Source organism: Diaphorina citri, unplaced genomic scaffold (assembly GCF_000475195.1).
Source record: "Diaphorina citri unplaced genomic scaffold, Diaci psyllid genome assembly version 1.1 scaffold645, whole genome shotgun sequence".
Lineage (NCBI taxonomy): Eukaryota > Metazoa > Arthropoda > Insecta > Hemiptera > Psyllidae > Diaphorina > Diaphorina citri.
This window is the reverse complement of record NW_007378078.1, coordinates 90617-111305: the sequence shown is the minus strand read 5'-3', so window position 1 is coordinate 111305 and position 20689 is coordinate 90617. Positions and strand designations below refer to the sequence as shown.

Below are 20689 nucleotides of genomic sequence, written 5' to 3'. Positions count from 1 at the left end.
AAATACTTACCTACCAGCCAGCGTAGTTAGCTTGGCTGGTCGCGCATCTGCCTTGTAAGCGCTAGGCCGTGGGGTCGATTCCCGTCCGGGGCGGATTTTATCATGAATGGGTAAAGTTCGTTCTCGGAACGGCTGGCTTTGTGCTATCCCGACCTCCTTCTCTCTTCGATTTCGGACCAGTGAAGAATCTTGAATCTAGTGGATAGCACAACTGCATTTCCAGCGGATAAAGCAACTGCATACTGCATCTCACCGCGCGGTGACAATTGACAAAGATCGATTATAGAAAACCTAAGTAGAGCTACAATACCTACTTCATGTACAATACTCGTAATTATACCTAGGGTTATAGGATGGTATAGTTGACTTTCCATACATATCAGGATAAAAGTACACAGTCTAGGCAGGGCCGGTTCATCTGGTCCAATTTCCCCCGGGCTTCTCCAGGGGGGGTCTGGAACCAGCAATTCCCAAAAAGGAAAATAATATACGATTACTTAAATTAGATAATGGCAACCACGCACACTCAGACTGTCTGACAGACCTGGGTATATCAGACCCCGGTCTTGAAAATAATTTTTTTTTTTTTATTAATCTTCAGACCATCTGAGAGACATGGAAGTCGGAAACTTCTGTCACCACATACGTTCCAGTCTGTCAGACAGTCGAGTCGGAACTTGAGTGGCCGGTGGCCGAACTAAAACTAACTAGTAAGTAGCATTCTACTATTTTCGTATGTAAAAGGTAGTTGCTACTTTTTTTTTCTTAAATATATAACCATTTATTTATAAACATACATAAATACAAATCATCTCAATATAAATAAGTAATACATATGGCTTACTCTTTACCCATGGCGATTAGGCTATGAATGGCCCTGCGTCTAGAGGTTTACTAACTGGTATAGGTAATACAATACATATTTAATGCGAGGGCACGTGGTATATCGGATGAACCATATCTACCACCTGTCCGTCACACATGGTGTCTGCTAGTGTAGCAGATGGTGGCGCAGAAGTTCATCCACAGGTACCAGAATACATCGGAGCAATAACGTCCTTATGATCGTTTTATGATGCCGGTTATGTGCAGTAACTTTGTGTCTTGTAGTGAATTTTGCACTGAATTTGCGAAGTAACTTTGCGTCTTGTATTGAATATTGCACTATGATCGTTTTATGATGCCGGTTATGTGCAGTAACTTTGTGTCTTGTAGGGAATTTTGCACAGAATTGCGGAGTAACTTTGTGTCTTGCAAAGTCCTTGAATTAGGCTGATGAAAATAGAGTTTGGTTTTTCCAAAATTATGGAGATTGAAATTCAAGGCCCTTTCCAGGAAGAATATTAATGATACGACCAAAAGACCTACACCCATCAACACTGACTTGCTACCAGCATTGCGGAGTAACTTTGTGTCTTGTAGTGAATTTTGCACTGAATTTGCGAAGTAACTTTGCGTCTTGTGTTGAATATTGCACAGAATTACGAAGTAACTTTGTGTCTGTGTGTCCTATGTCTTGAATTTTGCACAAAATTGCGAAGTAAGATTGTGTGTATATGTCCTGTGCATTGAATATTGCACAGAATTGCGAAGTAACTTTGTGTCTATGAGCACTGATATGTATTGAATATTGCATACACTTTTGTGGAGTAACTTTGTGTCTTGTATGATCGTTTTATGATGCCGGTTATGTGCAGTAACTTTGTGTCTTGTAGGGAATTTTGCACAGAATTGCGGAGTAACTTTGTGTCTTGTAGTGAATTTTGCACTGAATTTGCGAAGTAACTTTGCGTCTTGTGTTGAATATTGCACAGAATTGCGAAGTAATTTTGTGTCTGTGTGTCCTATGTCTTGAATTTTGCACAAAATTGCGAAGTAACATTGTGTGTATATGTCCTGTGCATTGAATATTGCACAGAATTGCGAAGTAACTTTGTGAGTATGAGCACTGATGTGTATTGAATATTGCACACACTTTTGTGGAGTAACTTTGTGTCTTGCAATGAATTTTGGCCTGGGAAATATCAAAAACCCTGGGAATATCATGATCATGACCAAATTACGTGTGTAGTTTGCAAAGTCCTTGAATTAGGCTGATGAAAATTGAGTTTGGTTTTTCCAAAATTATGGAGATTGAAATTCAAGGCCCTCCTTTCCAGGAAGAATATTAATGATACGACCAAAAGACCTACACCCATCAACATATTGACTTGCTACCAGTTTTCCTTTGTTTAACTTACCCAAACCATTCACAAAGCCTTTAGAATACAATTTTTAGTCAAATTCTTTAAACTCCCTGACCCGATCTCAAAGCCTTTTGACGACAAAAAATTTCACCTTCGTAGGTGGCTAAGTTCCCATTTTGACCACTCCCAAATTCCTCACACCTATTCACCGAAACACGGACGAACCTAATCCCAAGGACACGCTCCTTTACCTTTGATCAAAAAGGGAATATCCCGGATCGTCAAAATCGTGGCACGTGAGATTGACAATACAAAAATCTCATTATTGATGGAAAATAAAAACACCTACAATAATAAAAAGTAAAAATGTTCACTAATTATGGCCTGGCACAACAAAAAGGTTTATTTAGGCATCCGTAAAAATCGTGACTTTTAAATTATTTTGAGGATTAGAGAAAAAAATAAATAAGAAAATAGGTGTAGGTAATAGGCGTCAACAAAAAATGAGATCCCCCAGGAATAATAACAGATGAAGTTTACCTGGTTTGTATTGTTCTCTTGGTACAAAGGTATTCTTGTTTAGGTAGGACCCATGTTAGCATTGTTTTTATTAGCTAAATAGAACATACAAAAAACGCTAAAAATGGCGTTATAGAAAGAAAAGCTAGGAAATCGATAAGAGAGGAACATTGAAATAAAATATTCCCTACTGAATAGTGTTCCCTACCCTTACCTACTTGGTTTCATGTCTGAGTCTAGTATACGCATTGTACAGGGTGGTCTGTTTTATGTCCCCGGGGGAGATAGGTATTTCGAGTTACCTAACCTGAGTTTAAAATTAAACCGATTATAACTAGGTTGGTGGTTTAAGCAGCCTGATTGATTTTAAACTTTGAAATGACATTAGCCCATATCAGATTGTTTTATCCGATCCCGGTTTAATTGTGAGAAACTTGGTTCAAAGTTAAATCAATTAAGTACCTACCTACATTATCAAGCCTAAGCAGTCTCATTGATTTTAAATTTTGGTCTGAGATTACCTTATCAGATTGCTTAATGCAGTTTAACTTTAAGTTAAAACACCTAGTTATCGACACCCTTAAGGATTTTTTCATTTTTAATTTGCTATAATTCGTCCATTAATTGAGGTAATTTAGTGATTATAGACTTTTTTTAATTGTTATATACTAAAGGTATGAGTTTATTTCAAAGAATGGACCGATTATTTACCTTATAGTCGTAGTTTTTTTCGCTTGTCCACTTCCCAATGTGTAGCTTTGTCAAGTTGAAAATTACTTAAGGAAATATTTTGAGCTTTTTCCCTGTACATTTCCCTATGTTTAGACGCTAGTTAGCTAAATACTTACCTACTAGGTATGTTTGCTATGTTGCCAAGTTTCAGTTGAAATAATGGGCATTTTAAGTTAATGGGATCGTTGAAATAATGGGAAACAGTTAATGGGTCTGTTGAAATAATGGGAAAGAGTTAATGAGGGTGTTGAAATAGTGGTTGTGTGCTCCTTTAAAAGAATCTGGCCACTTTAAATAAAGTGTTAGAAAGGAAGGAGTTGTACCTAGTTATTATTATTATTATTATTATTATTATTAGGTATGAATTTGTTTGGTTTGTTGTAAAATTTGAGCTCGAAGTAAGGAAAAACTGGTAAAAACTACATTTCCCCAATTTAGAACCAAAGTTCTCTTTTAGATCTCCAAATTTAGGGACTTTCGGGATACAGCAAAAAAATTGGGTAACGTAGATCTGCGGTTTTGCTTGTACATTTGTACTTGTCTAGCCTTGAGGTTAAAAAATCTGAACACAGAATAATGGCAGATTAAATTGATGTTTTATTCAAAATTTAAAATTAAAGTAATTTAAAATTCATTGAAGAAATTTCAAAGGTCCTAAAAGTTAAAAGAAAAATCATAGGGGAAAATGTGAAAATTATGCACAAAGGGATTTCAGAAAAATTATGCACAACTTCAAAAGAGGGGAAACAGAAATGGAGCGAGGGGAAATGCGCTGTCACGCTCATTCTCATTTTGTTTATTTTTTTTTTTAGTTCTTTGGAAACGTTCACTGTGTGTGGAACGTTTGTCGGTTTCTTAAAAAATTTATTATTTTTTTACGATTAATTTTTAGCCAAAATAATTTCGTTTAATTTTAAAATCAGGTGTCGGATAATCGAGAAAAATTCACTTAAATTTATTTTTAACAACGTTTTTACAAAATAAATCTAGGTAGGTAATCGTGAAGTGTTTTTTGAACTTTCAAAGTCTGCCATTTTTCTCTCAACTTTTTTTTTCGGTTTTTACACTTTTTAAGTTTTTACCGTTTTCCGCCTAGTTCAGACTTAAAAAATTACCACCTACCTAGTAGATAATTTTACTTTATTTAACATAAAATTAGATAAACTTGAAATTTCCTACTTGGCAAGTTAATTTCGAAACACATTTTCAATTAAATAGGGCAACCATTTTTCAATAAGATAGTGTTTGACAACAGTGTTTTCCTATCAGCTAAAACTTACCACTTATCCTACTGTTTTAAGTGAATCAAAAGACCATTATGATGGTTCCTTCGTTTCTTCCGCATGAAAAAGTTCAAACGTTGCTGCCTGACCAGACTGTTGGTAAGTTACTTTGGTATTTATTCGGTAAATTGGATAAAACCTCCCCCAAATTTGCCATGTGGCCTCCTTTGTGCCAATGCGCTAATGCGCATTTCCTACTTCAAACTTTCAAATTTGAAGCATTCTCCATATTTCCCCGAGTTCAAGTTACTTAATGAAGTTCATTTTATTAATTTAAGGTGGAAGTATAGTTTTAAGTGGGTATTGTGGTGTTTCAGAATGGTACTTTGAGTCTTTGAGATAACAGGTAAATTTCCCCAATGGAAAGAATCAGGCACATGGCTCATTCTAAAATGGACTGCTGAAGTAAGATATGTAGCCATCTAACCATTTGAAAGATCCCAAGTTCTTGGCTGTTTTAGTACTTGTAGGACTTTTCAATGGAGATGTCTCAAAAATACCTACTTCTGTCTGAAAATAATCCCAACTAACCTTTTGAATTGAAGTCTTACTTAAGGTGTATTGTATTTTTTATGATCTTAGGTCAAACCTATTGGCTAACTCATTTGGTAGGTGTGGTAAGTTGGGACATCATGGCCATATTGTCCCATTTTTAAGAAAGTAAGAAAAAAAAGGAGTGGACAATTTTGCCTTTGAGGGACATCCTAACTTACTGTAGGCTACTTAGCCAACTGGAATAACCAGCTCATTATGTCATCCTGACACCAACCAGATCCCACACCTCTATTTATTAGCACAACCACCTACACCCCTAACTCCCTATTTAATAACAACCCCACACAAGTCACCCATCCACTTAGGATCACAGTCAAAGTTGTTCAACTTTAAGGCCCCAAAGTGCCTTTTGACATCAGACTGTAGACCTGGAGAAGTAAAATTGTGTTGTGTGGACAGACACACTTTATTTATTCTGGCAATTCATTATGATGGCTCCTTCGTTTCTTTCGCATGAAAAAGTTCAAGCGATACTGCCTGACCAGACTGTTGGTAAGTTACTTTGGTATTTATTCGTTAAATTGGACAAAACCTCCCCCAAATTTGCCATGTGGCCTCCTTTGTTCCAATGCGCATTTCGTAGTTCAAACTTTCAAATTTGAAGCATTTTTCAATCCCCGAGTTCAAGTTACTTAATGAAGTTCATTTTATTAATTTAAGGTGGAAGTGTAGTTTTAAGTGGCTATTATAGTGTTTCAGAATGGTACTTTGTCTTTGAGATAACAGGTAAATTTCCCCAATGGAAAGAATTAGGCATATGGCTCATTTTAAAATGGACTGCTGAAGTAAGATGTACGGATGTAGCCATCTACTTAGCCATTTGAAAGGTCCCAAGTTTTTGGCTGCTTTAGTACTTGTAGGACTTTTCAATGGGGATGTCTCAAAATTACCTACTTCTGTCTGAAAATAATCCAAACTAACCTTTTGAATTGAAGACTTAAGTAATGTATTGTAAGTAATTGTATTTATGATCTTAGGTAAAACTTATTGGTTAACTCATTAAGTAGGTAGGTGTGGTAAGTTGGGACATCATTTTCGGTGAAGGGTAATGCATTTCTCTTTCATGGTGGCCATATTGTCCCATTTTTAAGAAAGTAAGGAAAAAAAGGGAGTGAACAATTTTGTCTTTGAGGGACATCCTAACTCACAGTAGGCTACTTAGCCAACTGGAATAACCAGCCCATTATGTCATCCTGACACCAACCAGATCCCACACCTCTATTTATTAGCACAACCACCTACACCCCTAACTCCCTACTTACAACCCCACACAAGTCACCCATCCACTTAAGATCACAGTCAAAGTTGCTCAACTTTAAGGCCCCAAAGTGCCTTTTGATATCAGACTGTAGACCTGGAGAAGTAAAATTATGTTGTGTGGACAGACACACTTTATTTATTCTGGCAATTTTTTTGTACCTACATTTCTTAAAAGGTCCTTTCTTTGTTGATAGGAAAATGTACAATAAAATATGGATTATATTCATCTTACTTAAGTACTACAGTCGAACCTGTCTAAGTGGGAAACCTGAATAACAGGGGAAAAATCGTGGCCCTTCAAGGCAACCCCTCTTAGTAGGACACTTTTTTAACTGGGAAACCTGGATAAGTGGGAAGAAATTGTCGGTCCCTTGGATTCCCACTTAGACAGGTTCGACTGTACTTATTAAGTAGGTAAGAAAAGACCTACATGTAAGTACTTTTACTTTGCTAAGTACCCAAGTCTTTTCAATATCACGTGCTTAGTTGACTGATATTGTGAACATGGTTATTACCTAAATATTTTGAATACCTAAATACCGAAAATTTCACTTTCATACACGTACTTAGACTGGGGATACCTGCCTATTCTAACCATACCTGAGATTAATTAATCAAAATATTATCTTAACAGCTACCTATACCTACTTATCTACGTATGTACTTAGGTACCCACAAACATTTGACTTTAGCACACGTAGAATAATGAGCCGATAATCTGGGTGGGTGGTAAACCAATCAAAGTTGATTAACAGACACAAGTAAAGGAAATACTTACTTAACTAGGTATTGGTTTTTTTTTATCAATTGAGAATTACAACTGCTTAGGTCTTATCGTCTCGACAGGATAGGAGAAAGTCAGCCGTTCCTAGAACGACTTTTACAAACAAGAATCTTCTTTTTCTTCGCCTTTTCCCTTACAGACGGGGTCGGCGTTTTTCGTCAGCCCCTCCATCAGGCATAAAACTAGAGTGATTGCTTTGGGCTGACATTTGGCTTCAAATTTTACGAGTGGATGCCCTTCGCACTCAACCTTTGCTATTTCTTTAGCATCTAAGGGAGATTCAGGCTGGTATACTCCCTGGTCCCCCAGCCAGACAGTGGGTACAATCTTTTTATATAAAAAGACCTCCCTGTGTACGGCTCTGCCATTTGGTTTATTTTCTCATGAAGGCATCAAGAGTATACTGCTGGGAATCTCAATTAGTTGCAAGACAATAGGGAGCAAGGAGGCATAGGAGAGCTATTCGGTTTGAGAAGTTCAAATAATAAAACAGTCATAACTTCCACGCAATGTGTACACTCGGCGAACTCTTCAGGACCTCTAGGACAGGCTAGGACAGACTGGAATAAAAAAAAAGTTTCATTTAAAGTTCTTGAAAAGTTTTTAGAGGAATGAAAAAAAGGGATGTACTTAAAGGAAATTGAAAAGGTATTAAAAAAAGGTAAAATAAAATGTCCGTCACTAACTAGGTGTACAAACTGTTCATACTTAGTACCTGACATTAAATCTTTAAAAAAGTGGTCTGACGAGGACCACCAACCTCCGGATCCAAAATTCTTTAACCATTACAACTCTGAGGTTGGTAGTGTTGGTACCTACTTGCCTACAAGTAAATGTAGCAAGCACAATTTTTTATTGCTTACTGAAGTACATTTTCCTTTTTGCTGTTAGGATTCTGGCAATTTTTTTTGTACATTTCTTAAAAGGTCCTTTCTAAAATATACAATAAAATATGGATTATATCCATCTTACTTAAGTACTACAGTCGAACCTGTCTAAGTGGGAAACCTGAATAACTGGGGAAAAATTGTGGCCCTTCAAGGCAACCCCTCTTAGTAGGACACTTTTTTAACTGGGAAACCTGGATAAGTGGGAAAAAATTGTTGGGCCCTTGGATTCCCACTTAGACAGGTTCGACTGTACTTATTAAGTGGGTAAGAAAAGACCTACATGTAAGTACTTTTACTTTGCTAAGTACCCAAGTCTTTTCAATATCACGTGCTTAGTTGACTGATATTGTGAACATGGTTATCTTTAAAAAAGTGGTCTGACGAGGACTTGAACCACCAACCTCCAGATCCAAAATTCTTTAACCATTACAACTCTGAGGTTGGTAGTGTGTACCTACTTGTCTACAAGTAAATGTAGCAAGCACAATTTTTTATTGCTTACTGAAGTACATTTCTCTTTTTGCTGGTAGGTGAAATAGGTATATTTTCCTTTTTCTGGTACCAAGAGGCGAGAAGGACTATGAAAAAAAAAGTTCTATGAATATTATACAAATCTGATGGATGTCCAAAGTAATGGACAGTTTCCTCAATCAAGCTCTCTCCGGGCCTTCCTCTTTATGCCGTCTCTTCCTTTCTTTCATCTTCTCATCATATTTCCTCTGTTAAGTTAATACTTACTTTGTACTTAAGTTGTCTTTTACAAAGTTTCACACGGTCAAACGATAAATACAAATAGATAAGTATAGGTACGTGACCATGTATCTATGTAAGTATGTAGATTTTATACGTACTTACCTATCTAGTCAGATTAGATGTCAATGGCCAAGATTTAAGACCGTTCTTCAGTACAGGGATCGGAAAAGTTCAGCTGAAAATTTCACCAATGATCAAAAAGGCAAACAAAAGCGCCTAATCGAAAAAAAAACAAACAGTCAGTACCCAATTATGTACTTACTGCCATTTCTGGGGGTTCACTGCTCCTTCTCTGTAACCCCATAGTAGGTAGGTATATGCTCTGTTAAGTTAATACTTACTTTGTACTTAAGTTGTCTTTTACAAAGTTTCACACGGTCAAACGATAAATACAAATAGATAAGTATATAGTATATGTATGGTCAAATAGATAATAAGTATAGGTACGTGACTATGTAAGTATGTAGGATAGATACGTAATTACCTATCTAGTCAGATTAGATGTCAATGGCCAAGATTTAAGACCGTTCTTCAGTACAGGGATCGGAAAATTTCAGTTGAAAATTTCAGCAATATGTTGTCATCTACATTTACTTTTCATTCATTTACTCACTCGAGTTTTTTTTTTACCTATTTAATTTCAACGTTCTGGCAAATATTTACATATTGCCCTAGTTAGGTTGTAGCTATTAAGAGCAATTAATTAATAGTCATCAATCTGGTATGTACTTGGTTCTGATTAAAAAGTCAAACAAAAGCGCCCGATCGAAAGAAAGGCAAACAGTAAGTAATTATGTACTTGCTGCCATTTCTGGGGTTTCACTGCTCCTTCTCTGTAACCCCATAGTAGGTAGGTATATTTAGGATGAAGTTGTTCCTTATCTTTCCCTTTACTTACTTCATGCATAGGCCATGAAAATTACAAATCTACTGAGGCATCCATCAAGATATTACTTACAATTATGATTTACGCCCGTAACCTGAAAAGTCATAGTTAACAAGACGCTATACATCTCTAGGTAGGTACCTACTTAGCCGGAGATATTCCCTTTACTTTTACTTACCTTCCTTATCCTGTAGGAAGGAGTAAATAATTGCCTGAAAATTTTGATTTTTTCAATGCTTGAGCAATCGAAAAAGTTCTAAGCTTATGAAGAGAGAGCTACAAGATCTTGTTGGTATCTGCAAAGTCTTGTCTTCTATCTATATTCGTATACCTGTGTTATATTCGTATACCTGTGTTATATTCATTTCCACAATACCACATTTCTTACTCCTACGTAAGCGCCGGAGAGTTTTGTCTGGCGAAGCTCTAGCTATAACTTGAACATGATCACTGGGGCTATTGATATCCTTACCTGGGGTTTCAGTGACGAATCTAATGTGTGAGCAACGTAAGCGCCGGAGAGTTTTGTCTGGCGAACCTCTAGCTATAACTTGAACATGATCACTGGGGCTATTGATATCCTTACCTGGGGTTCCAGTGACGAATCTAATGTGTGAGCACATCATCAGAGGGATAAAGGCCCATGTGTTTGACTTGATGGATCTAAAAGGCATCCTCTAAAAGGCACCCTACTGTCAAACAGATATACAAACAAACAGATATATCCGCCAGCCTAGTTAGCTTGGATGGTAGCGCGTCTGCCTTGTCAGTGCTAGGCCGCGGGTTCGATTTCCGCTCGGGGCGGATTTTATCCTGAACGGATAATGTTATTGTTTGTTCTCGGAATAGCTGGCTTTCCCTCTGTCAAATCTCTTAAAAAATTAAAAAAAAATAAGAAGAAGAAGAAAAAAAAAGTCTCCAATCAATTTTTATCGTGGAGAAAGTCCACCACTGGTGCGAAAAATATGTACAAAGGAGAGTCACAAAGTGTCTTCATTCTAGCTCCGGATCTAGAGAATGAGTCATTCCGTCTTGCCAGTCGTAGAATCAATGGGGCAACGAATAGCGCCTGCCAAATAATAGCACAATGAGTAAGATTATCATAATCCCATTCATTCGGATCCAAGATGCATTTTCGTTATTAAGTATTAGGATATTAGGCATATTAGGTACTTGGGGTCAAGGGGTTTACTCATTCTAGCTCCGGATCTAGAGAATGAGTCATTCCGTCTTGCCAGTCGTAGAATCAATGGGGCAACGAATAGCGCCTGCCAAATAATGGCACAATGAGAAAGATTATCATAATCCCATTCATTCGGATCCAAGATGCATTTCCGTTATACATATTAGGATATTAAGCATATTAGGTACTTGGGGTCAAGGGGTTTACGATCTCATGTTGCAGGGTGTCTACCAGACTGGAAAACCGGGAATTGTCAGGGAATTTCATGGAGACTGGAAAAGTCAGGGAATTTCACAAAAAAGTGACAAAAATCCAAAAAAGTCAGGGAATTTTCCAAAGCCTAAACAAAAAGAAAAATAATTTTTGGTCAGTAAAAAAAGTATGCAACCTTGAAGGGGCTACTTAAATTTTCTCGGAAAAATTTCGCCTGCGGCGCTGTAATTTTGTGTTCTGCGGGAATGTACAGGGGGACAGACAGACGACACCGAAGCGAATACAATAGCCCGTCCCTTATACGTTTTTTTTAATTACTATCGTAATAATAAAGGAAGGACGGGCTAAAAACGAGAAAGAAAGGATGAGGTTGGTGCCAGCTTGTCACTCTCTTTCCCTTTCTTCCATAGGTTTTTCTTTCGGCAAGTTACAACTTACGTAACTTAAAGTTTTCCTTAGGCCAAACTGTGTCGCCCATAGAAACATACAAAAAACGCTAAAAATGGCGTTATAGAAAGAAAAGCTAGGAAATCGATAAGAGAGGAACATTGAAATAAAATATTCCCTACCCTTACCTACTTGGGTTCGTGTCTGAGTCTAGTATACGCATTGTACAGGGTGGTCTGTTTTATGTCCCCGGGGGAGATAGGTATTTCGAGTTAACCTGAGTTTAAAATTAAACCGATTATAACTAACTAGGTTGGTGGTTTAAGCAGCCTGATTGATTTTAAACTTTGAAATGACATTAGCCCGTGTCAGATTGTTTTATCCAATCCCGGTTTAATTGTGAGAAACTTGGTTCAAAGTTAAATCAATTAAGTACTTACCTACATTATCAAGCCTAACCAGTCTCATTGATTTTAAATTTTGGTCTGAGATTACTTTATCAGATTGCTTAATGCAGTTTAACTTTAGGTAAAACACCTAGTTATCGACACCCTTAAGGATTTTTTCATTTTTAATTTGCTATAACTCGTCCATTTATTGAGGTAATTTAGTGATTATAGACTTTTTTTAATTGTTATATACTAAAGGTATGAGTTTATTTCAAAGAATGGACCGATTATTTACCTTATAGTCGTAGTTTTTTTCGCTTGTCCACTTCCCAATGTGTAGCTTTGTTAAGTTGAAAATTACTTAAGGAAATATTTTGAGCTTTTTCCCTGTACATTTCCCTATGTTTAGACGCTAGTTAGCTAAATACTTACCTACTAGGTATGTTTGCTATGTTGCCAAGTTTCAGTTGAAATAATGGGCATTTTAAGTTAATGGGATCGTTGAAATAATGGGAAACAGTTAATGGGTCTGTTGAAATAATGGGAAAGAGTTAATGAGGGTGTTGAAATAGTGGTTGTGTGCTCCTTTAAAAGAATCTGGCCACTTTAAATAAAGTGTTAGAAAGGAAGGAGTTGTACCTAGTTAATTAATGGGATTGTTGAAATAATGGGAATACCAGCCTATCCCGACAATCTTAATAAAGCACTCTACTTAAGTACATAGCTACAATCACTTAGTTACATTATTCGCGTATTTTCCTTTCGCAATTTTCATGTTGGTAATGGTGGGGAATAGGGAAATGGAACATTGTCTGACATTGTACCATATCCCCACCACAACATCCTGAAATTCGCAAAAGGAAAATACGACGTATGTTTGCGTATTGGGCACAGTTTTCCTCAAATATACGAGTTTCTAGGGTGAGTTTATTTCCCCCTAAGTAATCTATTACAAGTCCATTTTCCCCTAATCTATTACATCAGACAAGTAGACAGCAAAGATACGTAGGCAGTCCATTAGGCAAATTAGAGTTAGATTATGTAATTGACTTAGGTACATAACCACACCTGAGACGTGATAATTAAGTAAGTTAGGCATGGAAATTTTAGATTCCGGACGAATTTGACTGCATTATGTAATTCAATAGTTGATGGGGGAAATTAAATTACTGACGGGACGAGACTAGGTAATTAATTACTTACCTACCTACTCCAAGCTAGTTAGCTTGGAGGGTAGAACGTCTACCCTGTAAGCGCTAGGTTGCGGGTTCGATTCCCGTCCGCGGCGGATTTCATCCTGAACAGTTAAGGTTTGTTCTCAGAACGGCTAGCTTTCTTCTACATATAGGTACCTACTGTCTTCCTTCTCGCTTCGCTTTCGGGACGATAAGACTTTCGCAGTTACAAGTTCTACCTATCTATCTATCAAACCTCTTTAAAATAAATAAATAAACTACCTAGGTATTAATATTAAGTAGGTAGTAGGTATATTTGTAGTTGCTAGTTGTGTCCCTTACTTAGGATGATGGTTAGGACCTCCTAAAAATAAGTAAGTAGTTTACCTAAACACCTAAGTAGTGACCTCTAACGTGATTTCTGACAATTATTATTCAATATTCAGAATTATAATTTAAGTACCTGAGAATGAGTAAGTTGTGTAGCTACGTGGTTAATAAAACACAAAATTTTATCACATAGTCGATAACTACAAAACCATAAATTACTTAAATACAAACTTGAAGTTTTCAAGTCGAGAAAACTGGAGGTAAATCACCCGCATTTTAAAAACAGACATACAAACATTCTAAACACAGACGTATGTACTAAACCATAAATTACTTAAATACAAACTTGAAGTTTTCAAGTCGAGAAAACTGGAGGTAAATCACCCGCATTTTAAAAACAGACATGTGAGTCTACACAAAATAAATTCGTTCCAATGTTCTATTTTCAAAGTGATCTTTTCTTACTACATTAGAACTCCAACTCAACACATGCTTTTTTTGCGTATTTTAGAGAACCTTATACGAGATCAAAAGTTTGTTGAGAGTTGGTCTAAATTTTAGATACCTACCTACCTATCTTTATGATATCTCCGTTTTCTTTCCTAAGGCCAACCACTCACTATCAGGTAGACCTGACAAATACACTTGATCAGGCTCGCCTGTCAGTAGTGAGTGGCTGGGCTAATGCTAAAATTTCGACCATTTTTAACAGAATTTTATTCAAATTTCAACCGTTTTTTTAACGACCGTCTCTTTCTTGTTTGTTTCAGATGAGCGGCAAGCGGTCTCGCAGTTTTAAATGCGCCATCCATTCCCGGGATGGTGAAGTAACGTCCGAGAACGACTTTCGGGCGTACACCCCACCAGAAGCACCGACTAGATAAACGTCAGAGTCGATGACTGACGTGCCTAACGACCCTGTAAGAAAGAGAAAATGTGAATTAGTTATTGCCTAACGACCCTGTAAGAAAGAAGATTCAGGAAAACTCTGTAGTCCAAAATAGTTCTAGATAGAGATAAAAATAAAAGATACCTCAGGTGTATTTTCCGGTGGTCAGTTTCTCGAAAGGAAAATACACCTTGTTTATCCTGCCAGTATATCCTCTACAAGGAACCGCCTTTGTTTCAAAAGTAAGTATCCTTTTGCCCTAAGAACTGCCTTTGTTTCAAAAGTAAGTATCCTTTTGCCCTAAGAACTGCCTTTGTATCAAAAGTATGTGGTTCGTTCTAAGACCTCATCGTCCCGAGAGCTTTCTTCGCTTTGAAGAGAGACAGGAGAGGAGAAAGCCAGCGGTTTCCGAGAACGAATCTATAGTCTGTTTAGGATAAAGTCCACCCCGGGCGGGAATCGAACAAACGACCTAGCGCTCACAACGCAGACGCGCTACCCTCCAAGCAGTCCAAGCTAACTAGGCTGGCAATCATCAGTACCTACTCTTATTATTTTTGTTTTTTTTTTTTTTTTGCCCGACCTCCGCGGTTTATAAAGGTTTTTGTTAAGACGTAAGCTGGTGAGTACTGGGTGTCTTGGGTCCGCTATTTAGGACCTTTTTTGCGTAAAAAAAAGTTGCCTGTGGTTCAGTAAACGTCCAGGTCCTCACAAAGGCCTGAATATAAGCTCTAAAATGTCACTATTTCCTTATGTGCTTAACATACCAATGTGTTAAATATCCTTATTAATTATGTGTTAAACATACCTACCAAATTCCGACAAACTAACCGTTTGAGATCCAGCCTAGTTAGCTTGGAGGGTAGCGCGTCTGCCTTACCTCTATCAAACCTTTTCTAGGCACAGGATAACCAAGTAAATGCGAATTTGTTTAATTGAAACTTTGCACTAGGTATTTCCGTTCGTCATATATATAGATTCGTAGTCGTACTTGATAGAGGGTACTTGTTTTCCAAAGCACGGAGTCATCCTGTAAGAAGAAAGAAAGAAAAAAAAAAAGTTTAGAACTCAAATAAAGACATCAGTCACTAGTTCACTACTCGAGTTTCTTCTCGAGATTGATAGGTTCGTGCCCCCAAGCCCCAAATAAAGACATCAGTCACTAGTTCACTACTCGAGTTTCTTCTCGAGATTGATAGGTTCGTGCCCCCAAGCCCCATGTTCTGTGTTTTAAGAAATATTTCCTTTATGATATTATTAATTTTAAATACTTTCTTAACGTGACCCAAGCCCCATGTTCTGTGTTTTTAGAAATATTTCCTTTATGATATTATTAATTTTAAATACTTACTTAACGTGATGTGTGTGTGTGTGCTGTGGGTACCCCGGCGGAGATTATGCGCTCCGACGAAAAAGTTTAAAATTACAGGGTAGGTTAGTTGAGGAACAGTATTTTAGAGTTGCCCAAGCCCCATGTTCTGTGTTTTTAGAAATATTTCCTTTATGATATTATTAATTTTAAATACTTACTTAACGTGATGTGTGTGTGTGCTGTGGGTACCCCGGCGGAGATTATGCGCTCCGACGAAAAAGTTTAAAACTACAGGGTAGGTTAGTTGAGGAACAGTGTTTCAGAGTTAATTTTTTGTTGAAGGTTTGATAGATGTAACTGTAACTGCTAAGGTTTCATTGTCCCGAAATCGAAGAGAGAAAGAGGACAGGATAGGAGAAAGCCGTTTCGAGAACGAACATCCGTTCAGGATAAAATCCGCCCCGGGCGGATAGAATAACACATCCCCAATATGGGACACAGCATCTCATTAACTCATTCTTTTTTTATTTTTTGCCATCTTTTCCTTCTCTATTTTTTCCCCTATTTTTCCTTCAGTTCCATATTTTTTTCTTCTTTTTTATTGTTATTTCTTTCTTTTAATTTATTATGTTATGGCTGTCCATGAATTGTAAATAAATATACTTGAGTATTTTGTTGAAAAAAAAAAAAAAGAGTTCAGATTCAGAAGACAAGTGTTAGATAGTTATCAATGAGGAACCATATCGTATAGAATCTACTCGTTATGATAGAATAGGACATTGATCAATAAGAGAGTTGTGCTCCTGCATAGGATCAGAGTTGTTACTGATTCTGTATCAGCTACAGATTCTGTATAGTAGCGCCCCGGGCGGGAATTGAACCCGCGACCAAGCGCTTACAAGGCAGACGCGCTACCAACCAAGCTAATAACTAAAGGTTGGCAAAGAGGTTTGATAGAGGGAAGTGTAACTACCAAGCTCTTTTCGTCCCTAAAGCGAAGAGAGAAGAAGGATAGAATAGGAGAAAGCCAGCCGTTCCGAGAGCGAACCTTATCTGTTAAAATGTTAAGATTATTTGACCACCCTGTTTACGCAGACGCGCTACCAACCAAGCTAATAACTAAAGGTTGGCAAAGAGGCTTGATAGAGGGAAGTGTAACTACCAAGCTCTTATCGTCCCGAAAGCGAAGAGAGAAGTACTGGATAGGATAAATCTAGCCGTTCCGAGAGCGAACCTTATCTGTTAAAATGTTAAGATTATTTGACCACCCTGTCTACACAGCAGACGCGCTACCAACCAAGCTAATAACTAAAGGTTGGCAAAGAGGCTTGATAGAGGGAAGTGTAACTACCAAGCTCTTATCGTCCCTAAAGCGAAGAGAGAAGCACTGGATAGGATAAATCCAGCCGTTCCGAGAGCGAACCTTATCTGTTAAAATGTTAAGATTATTTGACCACCCTGTCTATACTGTGTTATTTGGTTAAGTCCACCTCCTCTCGATCCAATATTACGATACGTTTTGATTACCTACATCAAAGCAACTTGGGTCCGAATTTATTAGCTTCTCCTTCTCAAGCTCAACTTTTGTTCTCGAGAACAAGAAGGTTGGGTGGTTTTGTGCCTTCGAGTATTTTTATTGACAATCCATCTCATACGTCAAAATTGACAGGTAAATTTAAATTTTAAATTGGCGCATCAAGTTTCATTTCTTGGGTCCCTTCTCAAGCTCAACTTTTGTTCTCGAGAACAAGAAGGTTGGGTGGTTTTGTGCCTTCGAGTATTTTTATTGACAATCCATCTCATATGTCAAAATTGACAGGTAAATTTAAATTTTAAATTGGCGCATCAAGTTTCATTTCTTGGGTTCACGGCAAAAAATAAATAATATAAATTTATGGAAACGTAAAATAGAGCCAGAATTTGAAGTATAATAACTAGGTAGGTAGGTAGGTAAATCAAATTCCTAGCTGAGAGAAAAAAAAAGCCGTGGATATTTACTAAGATTGGCCTTAAGATATTTATCCCAAAGGTTTCATTCAATAGCAATTTCCTTTAATTTCCCCAAACTCTCTAATGCCCTCCACTCACGCTCAGACGTGGGTGACAGGCGTAAGCTTTTAACACAAATTACTTAAAATACTTACTTAAATGTTCACCTTAAAAATATGGTATACTAGGGCTGTTACATATTTTGAAGGACTGGAGTCACTTTTGCAATCAACCTGCTGCTAGCACTGGTTCTCCTAGTCCAGCTAGATATCTTCTCAACTAGCAGCCTGACTTCAACTTCTTGTGCTAATGATTCTCAAATCAAAAATACCTGTACTAGGCACTTAAAATACCTGATGAGACCATAAACAAGAAGCGCACTAAAAAAACGACTTTCATATCCTCTACAAGGAACCGCCTTTGTTTCAAAAGTAAGTATCCTTTTGCCCTAAGAACTGCCTTTGTTTCAAAAGTATGTGGTTCGTTCTAAGACCTTATCGTCCCGAGAGCTCTCTTCACTTTGAAGAGAGACAGGAGAGGAGAAAGCCAGCGGTTTCCGAGAACGAATCTATAGTCTGTTTAGAATAAAATCCCCCGTGCGGGAATCGAACAAACGACCTAGCGCTCACAAGGCAGACCCTCCAAGCAGTCCAAGCTAACTAGGCTGGCAATAATCAGTACCTACTCTTTAAGCAGAGTTTAGAGTTCAGATTCAGAAGACAAGTGTTAGATATTTATCAATTGTTTTTACACACCGTATGCCTAGGTTGTTCAGAATTTTTCATCAGTATTCTTCAGACACCGTGTAGTACGAAAGACTTTGATGTCTGTTTGGCTCAGACGTGAGTCGCGTCTAGGAGTTTAATAATAGAAGTGCGAAAACGTCACCAGAGAGACAGAGGTGACTTTGATGTCTGTTTGGCTCAGACGTGAGTCGCGTCTAGGAGTTTAATAATAGAAGTGCGAAAACGTCACCAGAGAGACAGAGGTGTCTCGGCGTTGTAAAATGTCAGCGATTCATTCATCCGAAACTGCACCGTGCGTAAAAAGTGCATTGACCAAGAAACACCTGTTGGAGCTTTCCTGTCTGTGCCATAGTATGTCCTACATATGTTCGTTTTTTTTTTGTCCTTTCCAGTCTAGTAGTTATCTTCAATTGATTAATTCTGGATTTTTTTTAGATGATTAATACTCTCTACCTGTTTTTACAGGATGGTTCATCTGATAGCAGAAGAGTTCCTAACGGAGGGCCGGGACAGAAATACACCTGAGGTATCTTCTATTTTTATCTCTATCTAGAACTATTTTGGACTACAGAGTTTTCCTGAATCTTCTTTCTTACAGGGTTGTTAGGCAATAACTAATTCCCATTTTCTCTTTCTTACAGGGTCGTTAGGCACGTCAGTCATCGACTCTGACGTTTATCTAGTCGGTGCTTCTGGTGGGGTGTACGCTCTCCTGGCGGCACATCTGGCCAATGTCCTACTCAACTATAACCAGATGGAATTTGGCATTGTGCGACTACTCGCCATCTTTGTTGTGGGTAAGTTTAACACTACAAGCTTCGTTCAAGTTTCCCTAATTACCTTCTTCAAGGATTTTTTAAGAGGTTTGATAGCAGGGAGCTGTAACTACTAAGGTCTTATTGTCCCAAAACCGAAGAGAGAAGGAAGACGGGATAGAAGAAAGTCAGCCGTTCCGAGAACGAACATTATCCGCTCAGGATAAAATTTGCTACTACGAGTTGTAGGCACCACCCCCCCTGAAACTGCTTTCTTTATTTATGGTCACACTGTATTTTTAAACTGTTAGTATAATGGGATATCTTGTTCTAAGTAAAGCACCATTTTATACAATACAACTTTTCTAAACTCACTCCTTCTCTTCTGTCCCCAGCGAGGGATTCAAACCTAACACCTCCAGGTTGAGTGTGCTCTTAACAAATACACCACAGAGGTGGGCGGACACCTTGATTGACCTGGCAGGATAAACAAGGTGTATTTTCCTTTCGAGAAACTGACCATCGGAAAATACACCTGAGGTATCTTCTATTTTTATCTCTATCTAGAACTATTTTGGACTACAGAGTTTTCCTGAATCTTCTTTCTTACAGGGTTGTTAGGCAATAACTAATTCCCATTTTCTCTTTCTTACAGGGTCGTTAGGCACGTCAGTCATCGACTCTGACGTTTATCTAGTCGGTGCTTCTGGTGGGGTGTACGCCCTCCTGGCGGCACATCTGGCCAATGTCCTACTCAACTATAACCAGATGGAATTTGGCATTGTGCGACTACTCGCCATCTTTGTTGTGGGTAAGTTTAACACAAGCTTCGTTCAAGTTTCCCTAATTACCTTCTTCAAGGATTTTTGAAGAGGTTTGATAGGGAACTGTAACTGCTAAGGTCTTATTGTCCCGAAACCGAAGAGAAAAGGAAGACGGGATAGAAGAAAGGCAGCCGTTCCGAGAACGAACATTATCAGCTCAGGATAAAAATTGCTACTACGAGTTGTAGGTACCACCCCCCTGAAACTGCTTTCTTTATTTATGGACACACTGTATTTTTAAACTGTTAGTATAATGGGATATCTTGTACTAAGTAAAGCACCACTTTATACAATACAACTTTTCTAACCTCACTCCTTCTCTTCTCTCCCCAGCGAGCGCAGACGTGGGCTTCGCGGTCTACAACCGGTACGCGGGCGAGCTGGCCGGGGCCGGGAGCGGCTACCCGGTCTCCTACGTGGCCCATCTGACCGGGGCCCTGGCCGGCCTAACCATCGGCCTCCTGGTCCTGAAGAACTTCGAGCAGAAACTACGCGAGCAGCTCATGTGGTGGATTGCCCTGGGGGTGTACGTGGCGTGCACGATATTCGCTGTCATCTACAATGTGACGAGTCCGAGTTATAACTACGTGACGTGACATGAGTTAAATGTGTAGTCAGTAGTCAGGTTACCCTAGGAACAGCTCACAGT

The 20689-nt window shown here is 38.2% G+C and overlaps 1 protein-coding gene across 1 annotated transcript; it reads left to right on the top strand.

Moving 5' to 3' along the window:
* The first annotated feature begins 4268 nt into the window (after positions 1 to 4268).
* Positions 4269 to 20677, top strand: LOC103510804 (rhomboid-related protein 3-like). The gene is made up of 8 exons (XM_026824766.1): positions 4269 to 4819; positions 14296 to 14374; positions 14623 to 14656; positions 18927 to 18987; positions 19060 to 19063; positions 19103 to 19254; positions 19838 to 20027; positions 20374 to 20677. Exons 1-8 carry the CDS (start codon positions 4781 to 4783, stop codon positions 20634 to 20636), a joined length of 822 nt encoding a protein of 273 aa, XP_026680567.1. The 5' UTR covers positions 4269 to 4780; the 3' UTR covers positions 20637 to 20677.
* Positions 20678 to 20689: the final 12 nt, after the last annotated feature.

Excerpts from the sequence above, each read along its gene's own strand:
- LOC103510804 (XM_026824766.1), top strand. The coding sequence starts at position 4,781 with ATGAAAAAGTTCAAACGTTGCTGCCTGACCAGACTGTTG. Across the intron at positions 4,820-14,295 it reads GCTGCCTGACCAGACTGTTG|ATGAGCGGCAAGCGGTCTCG; the intron begins GTAAGTTACTTT and ends TGTTTGTTTCAG. Across the intron at positions 14,657-18,926 it reads GAACCGCCTTTGTTTCAAAA|GATGGTTCATCTGATAGCAG; the intron begins GTAAGTATCCTT and ends CTGTTTTTACAG.